We start from the raw sequence: 15,908 nt of genomic DNA, 5'->3' as shown, positions 1-15,908 counted from the left end.
GAGAAAGACTCCTACCTCCAAAGGGATACATCCAAGGCCATGGATGCTGTTCATCACTACGATCAAGAATACCTGACAGGTCCCATGTGGAGTTCCTCACCCTTGGTTTCTGGTGTCCAAGGGAGTGGCTGAAGTGACATTACCAATTTCCAGCCAGTGTTATTTGTGTTTCTCATCTCTACCTCATTGTCAAGAATGAACTTGAACACAAAACTCAACCGTTAGGAGAAGTTTGAGGGAAGAATGCAATAAACACAATTTTTTATGGGGTGACTGGTGGTACAGCTGCCCTCACCTCACTGCCAGAGGAAACCAGGTTTAAAAAAAATCCTCGCAGGCATACATAAAGCAAGGTTTTGCTCTGCCCAGTATGACTTCTGTAATACTAAGAGTTGTATTTCTTATTTCATTAAACTTCAGTAACACAACTATGATAATATACATGCCATGGTTTATTCTGTAAATTGATCATATGGGAAGAAGTCCACTACACTGTGGAATATCTGTGGATCAGGCAGGGTCTATGTTTGTGGCACATCTGTCCCCAAACATTAAAATAAAATTTAAAAATCATCAGCGATTTACTGAACAGGTTTATAATGATAGTATCAATTAGGAATGGAATAAATTTTAGCCCCTTTCTGTTCCTCAGTTTATACTCCTATTGACATTCATTTTCTGTTCTTCAGTACATCCACTTGTGCTTGGACTTTGCTTCCTGTACAGAGGAAATATCAGCTGAGGTCACCTATCACTTCTGTGAACATGTCACATCACCCAGGTACTGTGGGACCCTGCTTTGTGGTGAGATGCCATTGATCAAACAGATCCAAAACTTTTCTCTGAATAGGTAAATACTGAAGAAAACTGAACACAGCAGAGCCAAAGGCCACAATTCTCAGCTGCCGTAATTAACTGATCACCATCAACAGACCTGGTTTCATAGGGAGGCTGCTTCCGCTGACATGTATTTACAATATCATCTTCTGTGAAAATTTAAAAATATTCTTAACAACTGTGCCACCGATTTACTACTTAATGTCTGGAGATTGCTGATTTCCCATTATTTCTCCATTCTCAACCACGAGATTGCCACTACTCTCTCTTGTGACACTGTCATACGATGGAGGGATGGACACTGAAGACAAAGTTTCAGACCTGTTAGGACTCCTACCAGAATTTGCACTCAGCATAGATGCAATGAGTCCTTCCTTTTCTGGAGCAGCATCTCGCAGAGTGTCAGAGCTGCGAGTTCTGCGCTGGTACAGGTAGGAAGCCTGTTTGAGGGAGCGCTGGAGCAGGTGGCTCCTGTAGGCACGCTGGATCACCGTGGCCGAGGCTTCCTCTTGCCTGTGGCTGAGCGTAGTCGATATTGGCTCGTAGGATTGTTTTGACGGATTGGCGGCCATGAATTTCTCCTCCATTTGTAATTTCAGAGTATCCAGCTCCCCAGAATCTCCCAACACCCTCTTGGTGAAAGCAAACAAGATATCCAAGCAGTGTATCTTGTCTCCACTGACCACAGGCAGGTCCATTGCTGTGAGTTCAACTTTGTTTGGTTTTGGTACACACAGAGGCTTAGGCAGAGCATCTGCAAAGTCTGAAAGTGCAGAGAAAGTTATGAACTGAGTTGCCTCAGGATCAAACTTCTCCCATATTTCATAAAAGATATCAAAGTCATCTTCCCCTAAAGGCTCTGCACTTTCCTCAGTGGCAGCATTGAAGTTCTCCAGAATAACAGCTATATACATGTTTACAACAATGAGAAATGATATAATGATGTAACTTACAAAATAAATAATACCTATGGCGGGTTTACCACATTCACCTATGGTACCATTTATGTTTGGATCACAGAATGGTGGCCCAGTGTTTAAGATAGGACTGAGAAGACCATCCCAGCCAGCTGACGTGGTGATTTGGAAGAGACAGAGCATGCTGTTAGCAAAGGTTTGGAAGTTGAACATATCGTCAATGCCACCTTCCATCTTCACATAGGCAAAGTTAGCCATGCCAAAAATGGCATAAATGAACATGACCAGAAACAGCAAGAGGCCAATGTTGAACAGAGCAGGTAGGGACATCATTAAGGCAAAGAGCAGAGTTCGAATTCCTTTGGCTCCCCGGATGAGTCTCAGGATCCGGCCAATCCGGGCCAAGCGAATGACTCTGAAGAGTGTGGGTGGTAAGAAATGTTCAAAGGTTTTGCCAATGCTGGAAAGCAGTAAGGCTGAAAAGGAGAAGATTAACAACTCATTAGAAGATCTTATTTTTCCTTTAACTAGTAAAGAGACTGGAATGATAATATATTCACAGCTCAAAAACATCTGATATATGCTTGCTAAGCCCTAAGACAATAACTTTTAGGAGAAGCTGAATTGAAATAATAGTTCTTGAAATCAGCAATTATGAACAACTATTTCTTCAGCCACCAGAGGACAGCCCCTGTTGCACTAAAGATGACAGTGAGCTTTCTGTACACAACTTCAAATATCTGTATCAGTTTACACTTGATGACTGATGTTTTCTTTGACTCTGGTTGCATGAATTTTTCAGCAGATTCAAGTTACCTTCTACATTTGTCTTCAGATACTGACATTACAAAGCTAAACTAGAACCAAGATATAATGCAATGTCATGGTTATCATTTAGATAATATAGGCATGATATGTAGAAGCAAACAGTGAATATAGAAATTATGCATGCCACTCTACAATGGCTTTTGGTACATTCAGGGACAGAGCTACACATGGATGTTATTTTTTCTTTGAATGAAAAAAATGGCATCTAGCAGCACTAGAAGACGCTTGTCTTTTCTAAGTGTAGCTGTTTTGTATACATCTTTCTGTATTTACAATCCAGAAACTTAATTTTTCAAGAAAGAGCCTTAGCATGGAATCTTTCTTACCCAAGATGTGAGTCATAGTAAAGAAATGAAATAACCTTCTTCCCCTAAATGCCTGCTTCCAGCCCTGGGAACAGTTAAATTGGCAGGAAGCTCAAATTTGCAACAGAGCACTTTACCCCATTCTTCCATTGCAATCCCTTCAAATAAACTCTAATACATTTTTTGGTGATATTTTCCATTGTGTTACAAAGTGTGAACTCTTCAGTCAGCAATGCCTGTGTTCACAGAGACTGAATTCTACAGGCTATAATCTAATTCTGGTCTTCCTATTCCATACATATTCTAGTATGCCTATTTTTCTATATATTTCAGTCATCTGTCAAAAACACAGATGACAAAACCCAATAATTGATCTGATTAAATATTTCTTAGTTGGTACTAAATCTGTGACAATGGAAATTATCATGTAATGTGATACTGCTATGATGCATTTCAGACAAGATATATTGCTACGATGTATCTAATTCTGTATTTCAGATGACCAAAAAAAACCCTCTAAAGAACCATTATAAATATGCACACTCTTTTACTAAAGGAATTTTTTAAAATCGCATTTAATATTATTTAATATAATCTTGAGGGGGGCAGCTTATTTTTTTCTTAAGACTTTATAGTATTATGTCTTACATTTCAATGACTATTTGGTGTTAATACATTTTAACTACTTCTTTTTTATTTCTAAAAAGATTAATAATTTATATAGTAAAGAATTTCCAAGACCATTTTACTCACCAATAAGTGACATAATAACAACAACTAAATCAAATATGTTCCAGGCATTTGAGAAATAGTACTGCCTCAGAGCCAGCAATTTCAGCACACATTCTGCAGTAAAGATGGTAACAAAGAGTATATTGATTTTGCTGAGGACGTTTGTCTTCGTTTCACTTTGCTCATAGGTTTCCACCATCATCGTGATCATGTTGAGGCAGATGAGACCCATGATGACAACATCAAACATTTGGGATGTTACGATGTCAAAAAGGAAACCTTGGTATCTGTTCTAGAGGTGGAAAAAATACTTCTGGCATCAGTTATAAAAATGAGGGTTACCCATCCATACATGTTTCCAACATTTCCAATTTTTATCTTGCAAAATCACTCAGCCGCAATTAAGTCAGAGAAATTGGAGAAAGGCAGAGTACAAAAATGACATTCCCATCTTGAAGTTTTATCAGTTCCAAGGTGAATATAAAAACCAATAATATTTATGCAAATAACATAATGAATATTTAACCCGTAAAATAATTCAGTCAACTATTTGGTGTGGAACTGACTTTAGAGCACTGTGTGAGTATTAACGTAAAGACAATATGAATAATTTATATGAAATACATAAATATATGCACTTTTCAGTGAATTAAATTGCATTTTTGCAATGTATTTTCCCAGTGAAGAATTCAGTTTACCAAGGGTCTTGGAATGGGTTTTTGAGGTTTCTTGGATCCCAACTTTTTCATTGCATTGTAGTATTTTTTCTGTTCTTCTGTCATGAAGATATCTTCCCCACCTAAGTATACAAAGAAAAGTCATTGCTATTTGGTGAGAAGCAAAACTTTTGTACTTAAAATGTCTAAAATTCTGGAAACTGGCATTCCTTCATTTTTTACACCTTGCTGTTACTGGCTCCTTCCATATCATGAAACTGTGTCCGAAAAATCAGTGGTACAAACCAGCCATTCACAGAGTAGAAGTGTTGGTGTGAAACTCAGCTCACTCAAAAGACATGGACAAACTCAAACAAAAAACATGGACAGGATCAAATCTTCCCCTGGCTTCCCATGTACTGGGCTTGCTGAATATCCAAATGACTCATCAGAGCATCTGTAGCAGACCATTTTCTAAATAACAAGTCTCCTGTTGTGTTGACTTTGCCAAAAGGAGTGAAATTTTAAGAGGCTTTGAAATGTTTGGGGAAGATCTAGGTGTTCAGTTTACAGGGGGGAAAGAAGGAGAAAGTTATTTCTTGTAACTTCATTATTAATGCTCTAGTAACTGCCAATAGAAGTTTTAGATTCCATGTATAGGGCCTTGTTCTCTAAAGCACAACCAATACACTTATCTTTTTCTTTTGCTGGTTGAAGTTGTCAATGATCACACCAACAAAGAGATTCAGGGTGAAAAATGATCCAAAGATGATGAAGATCACAAAGTAGAGATACATATACAGATTGTTCTCCATATCTGGCTGATCATCTTTCTGCAAGAATGAGAGGTAGCTTGAGAAATAACACAGAGCAACGTGGGCCCAATTCAGAGTTATCTTCATATTGAAGCTCCTCTCAAAAATTGATTCCAGAAGGAACTAAGATTTACAGCCTTACTCCTAACTGTGACAAAAATGGCATGGTTTAAAACTACTAATAACACATAACACAAAATTATGTTTGAATATTCTTGACGTGATTTTCACAGGCATTGCCGAAGCACCAGTTCAGTTCCTTCCAATAAGAACAGGAGCTGTAAATTTTTCAGTACATGAAAATTCTACTAAACTATGTAGAAGTCAGATTCCAAGCTCTTGCCATTAAAATTATGTTGTTCTTTTTTCTCTTCTTAGAGAAAAAAAACTTCTGTGATGACTGCTATGAATAAAAACAAAATTGGAAGAAGAAAAATAACGTCAAATTGAAAAACAAAGAAGAAAAACATTAAAACACACACAAAAACATATCAATATGGGAAAATGCTACTACTAGTATATTCATATTGCTTATATTTTAATGTATAATTTTAGCAATATTATATTAGAATACCTAAAACATTCTTTTATTCCTTTGAAATCCTGATGAAATTAAGATATCCTCTACATTTCAATTTCTTCCCTTCCTAAGTCATACCACCTTGTTCTGTTCAAGTGGGTGGATCTAGAGCTGAAATCCTTTCCCCACTGCAATAGAGGAGCTTTAGGACCCTATGAGTCATTTTCAGATTAAATGTTTTCATCATCCAACAGAAAATAATTACTGATGGTATTTAGCACAGACAAACAACAGGTGTACAAGTGCAAAATGAATACTGCATTTGCAGAAAGCAGTAGCATTCACAAAAAATATGGTTTGAATACAATGACTGACCTCTCGTGAATCTACTGCTGCATACATGATGTCCATCCAACCCTTAAATGTTGCCTGGAATGAGAGATTATGGAAAATGTGTTGGACTTTGACCTTAAAAATCTTCACATAATTTGTAAGATCTGAGTGACACTGACTGGAGCAAAAGGCTTTGCTATGTTCACACACACAAAGCATTGAGCTCTGGCTCTGCTCTGCATGGCATTCTCAGCCTCATGAAGATATTGAAGCTTTCAAGGGGGAGACAGAACACTATATCCTAGGATTGTGACAGAGCAAACCTTCATCAGCATGGCACTAAAGGCCATGCAACCCTCATGGCTGAACAAATCCATATTTTGATAGAAAAGCTCACTCTTTTCCCCAAAATTCCTTCTGAGATGGATTCCAGCTCTCAGGATCATGAAACTGGTGGAGGCTGCAACAGCACTTGCCCACCAGATGTTCCTTTATCATCTGGAAAATCACAGCAGGGATTTCCATTTTCCAGGAAAATCCATCCCCCTTTTTCTCTTCGTGTGCATGAACAGACAGCTACAAGGGGAGAGCCAGCTGCAGGATATTTCCTTGCATTACCCTCAGAGACCAGTTAGGAACTGATGAAAGGTCAAACCCAGCTGACAAAGTGCTGCCTTCCGAGGACAAGCAGCACTTACCACCTGAAGAAGAGCCAGGTAGCCAGAGCCAACATTATCAAAATTGACTTTAACATTGACCCAGAATATTTTTCCAGTGTTGTTATACATCTCACAGTCTGTTTTGTTCTTGATCTCAGTACTTATTTCGGAATTTTCATCTGTCATATTGACACATTTCCCAAACTTCCCAGCAAAGAGGTTCACTCCCATGATGCTGAAGATGAGCCAGAAGATGAGGCAGACAAGCAGAACATTCATGATGGAAGGGATGGCTCCCAGGAGGGCATTGACCACAACCTTGGATGAAAAGGGAGAGGAAAAATACGCTTCAGAAAATGGATGAGCCCAGGTATCAGTAAGCAGTCACTTAGTCATCTCTTAAGAAAAATAAAAACCTGATGTTTTCCCTGTAAACACTAGTCACAGCTGGCAGGGGGGTCTTGAACAAACAATACCTTTAGACTTTATCTATTAGTCTTTCAAAGGAATAGTTGATATTTCTTGGTCTGCTGTGAGACCCTACTACTACTAAAATGTAAGTCCACCTTTTTTTTTCTTTTTTTTTTACTTTCCCTTGTTTTTAGAATAGGACATAGTCCATTTGTTTCTTCATTTTCAACTTTATTAACATAAAATTTCTGAAGTATGCATCCATGAGCACTAGTGCAGATGACTGTTTTTAAGACTGTCAAAAGGAGTTTTTAAAAGGACCAGCAAAAATTCTCCACTAGTAATTTGTGTAATTTATTTTTAGTGGATTATGATTGTGCTTGGGGTCTATAACCTTATGGTACATTTCCTGTGCAGATAGGTACTGTACAACCACAGAAAAATATTCATGCAGATTTTAAATATATGCCAAGACACAAGAGATTGCTTCAAAAAACTGGGTAAGGGAATGGTGGGAACATTTCTTTGAGTTTCACAGTGAAGGCAGTGAACTCATCTCTGAGGTAGCAAAAAAAAAAAAAATATAATGGACCAACAGAAAAATACAAAGGCTTTGTGAAAGTTTTTTGGAGACTCTGACACACATATTCCTCATAGCAAGTCAAAAAGTATTACATCACCCCTTTCAATATCAAAATTTACTCCAGACACAGAAATTTTGATACATTCTGCTAATTAATTTAATGGCATTTCTCTCTGTCTTCACAGTGTCAAGACTGCAACCACAGAATTTTCAGTCTCCCTACCAGAATAAAAAATAATAAATAAATATGCTCTTTTGATGGGAAAGGAAAATCTAATGTTATACAAACACTTTTGTTTTTTGAAAGAACTCCACTTGAAACAATAATTTGAGCAAAGTACTTTTTAATCGGCTATAGCTTTTGTAAATCAATGCAATAAAAACTTTCAGAATTTAAGCAACATTTTCCTCTGAGTTAGCTTGCTATCAGATTACAAAAAATATAATTGTGCTCACAGTTCTCATTCTCTACTTTATTTTTGCCTATCTCGGTAAGACAGGAACACAAGAATGTCTGAGCAGTGATGAAATGAAGTTCCACCTAGGCCAGTTTTAATTTCAACAGCACTTGGATCAATCCCTCCAGGAAAGTCTATAAGGAATGCCCAAGTACAGAAGAGCACAACCAAGGGTCTCTTTAAAAATTCATTTTATAGCTCCTAAACTGAACTCAGGGTGAACATGTGAACTTCATAAAGACAAAGTGATGAGTCACAAACCTGTTATGTGCTTATCAGTTCTGACAAGCTTTAGCTTGCAATCAGTCTTACCCTCATTCCCTCAAACCGTGACAGTGCTCTCAAGGGTCTCAGAGCTCGCAGAGTCCTAAGAGATTTCATGGCACCTAAGGTACTGCCAAAGAGGTTTATCAAGGAGACCTGAGTGGGAAGACAAAGGAGAAGTACTAGCAGTGTCCTGTCATCTGTTTCCTTTATTTCTGTCAAAAAAAAAACCCAAAACCAACAAACCAAACCAACAAACCAAAACCAAACCAACAAACAAAACCATGCTTTTGGTGTTAGGGTGTTGGTGTACAATATACTGACACTACTGCTACAGGGGTTAAGGGCACTGTCTGAAAAATAGAAACATCCAGAAAATAGTCACGGATTCTGCTGCTAAATCTGTGTAGGAACAGCAAGGGCAGAACTCACATCCACAATCAGGAAGTCCAGCCAGCACCAGGCATTGGTGAAATACTTCTTGAAGCCATAAGCCACCCACTTCAGGAGCATCTCCAGAACAAAAATGAAAGTGAACATTTTGTCAAGAAATAACAATATCGCTTGAATTCTTTCTCTCTTATGTATATGGATGTCTTCAAATGCCTGAAAACATAAAAGATACAGATAAATGGCAAAAATCAGAATTTAACCTTGTACAATTAAAGTCAAGCAACACTGAGACCTCTTCATCATTCAGTTTAATGCAGATCTGAACACCATTTATTACTCAAATCTATGCCAGCTGATAAAAGTATAATTTGCAATTCTTCCTGTGCCTTCTCTTTCTTTTTCACTACATAATACAGCCATGTAGATGCATCCTTCCTGCACAATGAAATCTTAGGACAGTATATATATTTTTAGAAATTTATATCATAAAGTTTATATATTGAAGAGAACTAAGTATTTTTTTCCAAATATTAAGAGCCACTTGTTTGTTTTAATGGTATAAAATTTCCTAAATATTTCACAATTATGACATAACTTCCTGAGAAAAATGCAGTATACATCCAGAAGAGAAACAGCTTCTGAGATTCATATATTCTTAGCTCAGCTCATGCTCTCTTACAACATTTAATAATATCAATAATAGATTTGCAATAATTAAAATAGTGAATAAATGACTGTTATTTGAGGACTCTTTCCTAATCACGAGTTCAAAGATATTTAGTTTGTTGCTAAAAACAACTTCTCTTTGTGCAAATTAAAGCAAAAAATCCTTCACGAATAAATGAAACTGTGCTACACCAACCAGGGCTCCACTGCTCAGAAGAATCATGAACACGATAAAGGATTCAAACCAAGAATGTTCAACAATCTGGTAGCAGGTTTTTCTCAGATTCCACCAGGTTTCTCCTCCAAATTTTTCAGCACTACCCAGGCAACAACGAAAGTACCGAGCACAACCTGAAAGGGAGAGACAGCAATGAGTGCCTGGGGGGAAAGCACATGAATGTGAAGGCATGGCCAGGAATCTTCTGGGGATGGGAAAAACTCAATGGTCACAGTTACTGCATCGTTGCTGTTGGTTTTCCCTCTTTTACCAAGAGAAAAAAAGGGGGATACATCTAGTTTAATTTGCCTTGTAGCTCCTATTTATATGCACAGTAGGTAGAACCCCTATGGACAACTTTCCATTATTTCAAAGTATTTCTGAGACACTGGACAGGCTCTCACTGACCTGCTGTTGGGGCATACAAAACTTCAAGGCCATGGGAAGTGTCTTCATGTTACAAAAGCCCTCCTGAGTTTCTGCACACTCTTTGGAAAGCAGAGATGAGATGCTGTAAACCCAGCATAGAAAGACACCAAATTTGTCAGGATTGATATTATGAAAGCCAGCGTTGTTACATATTAGGGTAGGAAGAAACCATAAAAGTACTGAACACATCCTAAAACAACTTGCAAAGCTAAATATTGTCTGATGATTTGAAAAGAGTCCTTAGATTATTGGATGATATTTAAGGTTCTTTCTAACCCAAGTCATTCTATGATTCTTAATCATCACCCTATAGATATTCAATTCATCTTAGCAGCTTTTTTTCTTTATTTCACTCCTTAGAGATTGTTCACAAAATGTTATACAAGGAATACTTTTAATGCTGCAAAGTATTAATAAATCTGCTGCGCCAAGTGACCACTGCCACTTGAGACTTGACCCCACCCACACTTCTCTTATGTTTAACCCCCTGAGTGATTTGGTTGCTGTTGAACTGAGTGAAATTCATCTGACCTCACAATTCTATTTTTCAGAATGGGGTCTATGCCATTGCCCATGTACCACTTGGAAGCAATTGGCTTTTAGGGGAAAGGGTTTTATTTTTTCAGATGTCTCAACCTCTGTGTTGACTAGATAGGGACAACTATTTACCTTTTTTTTAGATAACTAAAATAAACTGAAAATACTCTGACCCTATTGGCTCAGCATTACCAAAGAAACAACTGGAGTTTTGACTCTTCTCACTTCCCAGTAGTGAAACCATGAGAGTCTTACCTTCTGGAAAACATTGTTCTGGAGACTTGAAGTCTTCAGAAAATTCTGGAATCTGTTTTAAAACATCTTCAGGATTTGTCAGATCCACTGTGCTGACTTCAGAAGAGCTGACACTGTCCAACTACCAAGCACAGTAATATCAGTTATTGATTCTTTCCAATATGGGTCCAGATCAATAAATTAATCCATGAAGAAATAAAGCTCAAAGCTTTGTTGTGTATTAATATTACAAGTATTGTTGGTAATGGAATAAACTTCCTGATTTTAAAAGATATAATCCTAGAGGTACCAAGAGGTGCATTCAAATAGAAGCTAAGGTTCTATAATTATGGTATCTATCTATGTGAACCAAATGTAACTGCCTAATCAGCTGGGAAATTTAAGAGCTTTTAAATTGCATGTTAGTGAATGCAGTTCTCAAAACAAGAAATTACTTGGGTTAAAACCATGAAATCATGGGAAGATGCATTCACACAGAAGACCCAAATAAATACATCCATTATCATGCCAGGAACTGAGCACCCATGACAGGATTTAGGAAGTAGAAATTGGAATAATACCCTGTATTTTCCAGTTAAAAAGTTTTTTGCCATCCCATTAAACCAAAGGCAATGTGTTATGAGTCAGCAGTTTGTTAGCAATTACTTACTCTATGCTTTTGTTCTCTCATGTTTCCATAATGCTGTTTTTTACTTCTTTGAACGTATTCTACATTCAAAATTACTTGAATTGTACTCTAAACTGGTAACAGTGTTCTTCAATGACACTGAGAGGAACCAATTTCAAGCATTATGTTTCTTGAATCCAAGATATTTAGGACACAGGCAGACTTGATGGAATTTCCCATATGGAAGCTTATCTATTATTTTTTTTATCCTCCATTTTTGTGGAGTCAGAATTCAAGAAATGGAAGGTATCAGAGAATATTTTATTAATTATTCATAATTGCTACTAAAATTCCATCGTAGTCTTCCCATTTCTACACACTCTTCTTCCTATAATTATATTTTTCTTTAAAATAAATACCTAGAAATCCTTTGATTTTGCTCACAGAATTCCACCTCCAGTATTGGCTTTTGTTCTGCCAGACCAGGTACTGCAAGTTCAGAGCTGCTTCTGGAACTAAACTTCTCTCTGGTAAAGCCTTGAACAGGAATATGCCTGTCTTTGACCAGTATTGGAAAGGCAACATCACTTTAAAAAAAAAAAATAAATTGTTACCTCTTTTTCTTCTGGTGATGAGAGTTCGCTCCTCCTGTCCTTTTCTAGATAAAGCACACTGAATTCTTCAGAGGAAAATCCTGATCCTTTACTCGAGCTGCCTGAATTTTTTGCTCTGTCTCCCCTTTGCCTCAGGTGATTTTCATCCTGAAATTAATCTGTGTATCAGAGGGGCTTTCTTTTGCCTTTTTAGGGCATGTACAAGTCAGAGGGGAAAAAAAAATAAGCTATAAATTTAATTTAATGTGGGAATCTCCAGACAAGAGTTATAAGAAAGGATCATTTCGAGTCTCTGATTTTACCCAAGGATACAACTTTTTCCCAACAGGCATGCAGCAAATGAAGGTATTTTCATGATCTATTCAAAACTTAAAATAGAATTCTTACACAGGAATTAAGAGAGAAATTTAGATGGGAAATTGTGATACCAGAATGACAACTGTGATCAAAACAGAACTGAAAAATTCATAGAGCACAAAGAAACAGGGTAAATATATGATGTAGTATCAGAAATAGGTCCTTAGTAGAGCCACTCCATTCTTAATCCCATCCACTTCTAATGATTATGACATACTACACACAGCAAGGAAAAATACAAAGTAAGGATCAGAGTTATAAATTCATATTCTGAATCCATATTGATGCTCTGTATGCAGAACATGTATTTTTGCTCTTTTGTACGAATAATACCAAAACAGTTGACATTATTCATAAATATTTACTTTAAAAAATCCAAGTCCACCAAGGACTGCCACAATTATCTACATGCACCACAGCATGCCAGCTAGAATTCCTGCAAAAATTTTCTTTTAAAACCATGAAAGGATCATGATTTTAAAAGGCTCTGAGTGATGTTTTCCCCTTGCTATAAATATTTTTACTTTTGGTTCTAGTTCAAAACTTTATAACTCTCTGGAAATGGATCAATATATCCCACCCTGTTCTGCTAGAGACCATCTTCTCCCTCACATCTCTTCCTCCCTTCATCTCTCTCCACAATTCTACTGTTCCAACACAAATAAAGAAATCTATTACCTGTTTGCTGCATTCTGTGTCAGTAAATGTGCTCAGTTTATCATCATCTTCAAAGCCCTCACTTGTATTCTCTGCCTCAGCAATAGGGACACAAACAAATATGTTGGGGTGTCTAACAAAATCTTCAAGACCTGGGCATTTATCCCCATTTTTCTCAATCCATTCATTACTGTAATTCTCTTTACAACTTTTTGTCTCTTCACTCTTGAACCCAAATGAGTTCTGTGCAGTCAATTTTATTTTCTTCCTGTGCACTTTGTTTATCTGCCTGAGCTTCCTACAACAGGCATCCCACGTCACGCTCTTGGCAAAGTGGAATCCCTTGCGGATCCGAGCGAAGGCAATTCGAAGATTGTTCATCTCTCCATCATCCTCTGTTGTCTGGAGACTGTCAGCACTAAAAGAACTCAGCAACAGTGCAATGAAAAGATTGAGAACCTGAATGAAATTGAAATAATAAAAAAAATTTAAGTCCAGAGACTAACATCCAAAAATCTGAATTCTAGCTTTGAAGAACACGGACGCTACCAAAGTTCAGTCTTTCCTGAGCAAACCAAAACAAGGTGATAAGGAAATGGCAGCAACTGATCACATTGTGGTTGATGAAATCAGAAATATTCTCTATCAGAAATTTCAATGTTCCCATTCCTCTCTTCTCAAAAAATGTAATTTAAACTACAAAGGAAAACAGATCTGTGTGCCAAATGCATTATTTGGCAAAAGCAACTTTTCAAGATTAAAGTAGTAACATAGACCCATGTCCTGTCAGTTTAATACTTGTCTCACTCTTCAAATTAGAATTAAATTGGGCCTCTGTGGAGTTACTTCCAAACTTCTGTGAGATCAGATCCAGGCCCAGAAATTTCCTCAAATCTGACACATTATCACAAAAATCAAAAGAAGCTTGAATAGAAGCTTGAATAGAAGCTTGAATTTTAGATTTTTTAGTACCTTCAAATAAAGGATTTTTTAAACCTCCATTTGTTTTTTGTTTGTTTGTTTTGAGGGGAATGTGATAATTTAATTTTTTCATTAGTATTTTGGTTTCTAATGGGATCTGTGTATCATAACTTTTATCATGGCACAATGGGGCAGATAACACCCCTTGAGCCATTCAAGGACCACAGGCAGTGCAGAATAGCAGCTCTCAAGAAATCAATTCATCCCATCTGTCTTAGTTATTGACTTTAGGCTGGAATAAATCTCATTCCCAGATACCTCTCTCTGGTCCTTGGACCATAAGAAAGCCTGGACAAAAAGTGGGGGCTAAACACTTCATTACTTGACAGTTACCATTATGTGATATAAGTCTCACTCCCGGAATTTCATCACTGACATCAATCCTTGCAGTGTGGAACAGGCAGGACATTAAATACATATTTAAGGATCAGCCACAGAGCAGAGATTTCCCATAAAGGTCTGCCTAGAGTTAAATATGTTCCGAATATTTTTTTAGAATTAAGAGAAGTTTGGCATGTGAATGAAGGACATGAGGAACAAAGACACTAAAAGAAAAAATTTGTGTTTTGGTCATCAAGAAAGGACAGCAGAGGACCAAGGAAGGCAGGCTGTCCCTTAGGTACCAGCACAGTGTGCGGAGTCTGTGTAGGTGATGCCATTGCAAGATCTAGTTCTTAGGTATAAATGTACTTTGAGATGCCTAAAAATAATCATGATTTCTGTGGTAGCACTGTAGATTCTGCTATTTGCTGATAAAATATTCGGTACTTACATGAGGTCTTAAAAAATAAATAAATAAAATTGATTTAGAGAGGGACTTAAACACTTGGCCTAATTAATTAAAGCAGGTAAACCATAAGCCTCACTGATTATTTGCATCCAAATCCCAAGATGTGAAGAAACATAACTGCCTGTAGTGTGTTTACTGCAAAGGTACTTCTCATCACATTGCCACATGAAAAGGTCAAGTGATGCTGTGTGCAAAGCTCACAACATGGGAAAATACAGACAGTGGTTCAAAGATGAAAGGAAAAAGAGGGTTTTGCAGACTATAACATACATAGGCAACTTTTCCACCTTTTTTTAGGGAAGCTACCTTTTGTTGTCAGAACAGCCTTTAACTGGAGTCCACCACAGGCAGGATGAAGAGAAGAACACATTGCGAAACTTACCACTAAATTTCCGATGACCATGACCAGCAGAAAGACAACAAGACACAGTGATGGTTCAGCAACCACCATGCAGTCCCACATGGTCTCAATCCATTCTCCACACAGAATTCGGAAAATGACGAGGAATGAATGGAAAAAGTCCTTCATGTGCCAGCGTGGCTTGCAGTCTTTGGCTATTTTAGTGCAGTTGAGCGCATAACTTCTCCCAAAAAGTTGCACCCCTACTATAGCAAAAATGAAAATGATGATTGCCAGGACGAGGGTCAGATTACTCAGTGCTCCCAGGGAGTTACAAATTATTTTAATTAGAGTGTTTAAAGTTGGCCAGGACTTTGCCAGTTTGAAGACCCTCAGCTGTGTAGCGACATAAAACATAGTGTTAGACATCAGTAGAGATAACTCATCTTTGCACCATGCAAATCCTACAATAACCAAATTACTGATATTCTGAACTATTCCAGCAATGCAACATTTTTGGCACATTAATACTTTTTTAAAAGTATTTATAGATATTTGTTTCTTCTGACAGGGCAATACTGCAAACATAAACTAAACACCTCACAAAGGACCAAACTAACTTGAGATCTTGATAAATGCTTGGGCCACACAGGCAGGTGTCCATGCAATGCTCTTGATGTAGATAATGGTTCCTAATTAACACGTAAAACAAAGGACCAGAAGTTCAGGGACTGCTGCTGTAGCACT

The 15,908-nt window shown here is 37.4% G+C and overlaps 1 protein-coding gene across 1 annotated transcript in view; it reads right to left on the bottom strand.

Moving 5' to 3' along the window:
• Positions 1 to 1,031: 1,031 nt before the first annotated feature.
• LOC134051954 (sodium channel protein type 5 subunit alpha-like) overlaps positions 1,032 to 15,908 on the bottom strand; it is a 32,102-nt gene continuing 17,225 nt past the window's right edge. The window contains exons 15-27 of the mRNA XM_062506091.1: positions 15,204 to 15,557; positions 13,072 to 13,509; positions 12,037 to 12,183; positions 10,816 to 10,936; positions 9,574 to 9,728; positions 8,751 to 8,924; positions 8,367 to 8,474; positions 6,642 to 6,920; positions 5,986 to 6,039; positions 4,967 to 5,108; positions 4,318 to 4,418; positions 3,641 to 3,911; positions 1,032 to 2,230 (exon numbers count right to left, since the gene is read on the bottom strand). Of these exons, the coding sequence (XP_062362075.1) occupies positions 1,032 to 2,230; positions 3,641 to 3,911; positions 4,318 to 4,418; positions 4,967 to 5,108; positions 5,986 to 6,039; positions 6,642 to 6,920; positions 8,367 to 8,474; positions 8,751 to 8,924; positions 9,574 to 9,728; positions 10,816 to 10,936; positions 12,037 to 12,183; positions 13,072 to 13,509; positions 15,204 to 15,557 (3,543 nt within the window). The remainder of the gene's footprint in view (positions 2,231 to 3,640; positions 3,912 to 4,317; positions 4,419 to 4,966; positions 5,109 to 5,985; positions 6,040 to 6,641; positions 6,921 to 8,366; positions 8,475 to 8,750; positions 8,925 to 9,573; positions 9,729 to 10,815; positions 10,937 to 12,036; positions 12,184 to 13,071; positions 13,510 to 15,203; positions 15,558 to 15,908) is intronic.

The sequence above is a fragment of the Cinclus cinclus genome, chromosome 1 (genome assembly GCF_963662255.1).
Source record: "Cinclus cinclus chromosome 1, bCinCin1.1, whole genome shotgun sequence".
NCBI lineage: Eukaryota > Metazoa > Chordata > Aves > Passeriformes > Cinclidae > Cinclus > Cinclus cinclus.
This window is presented reverse-complemented; position numbering and strand designations above follow the sequence as displayed.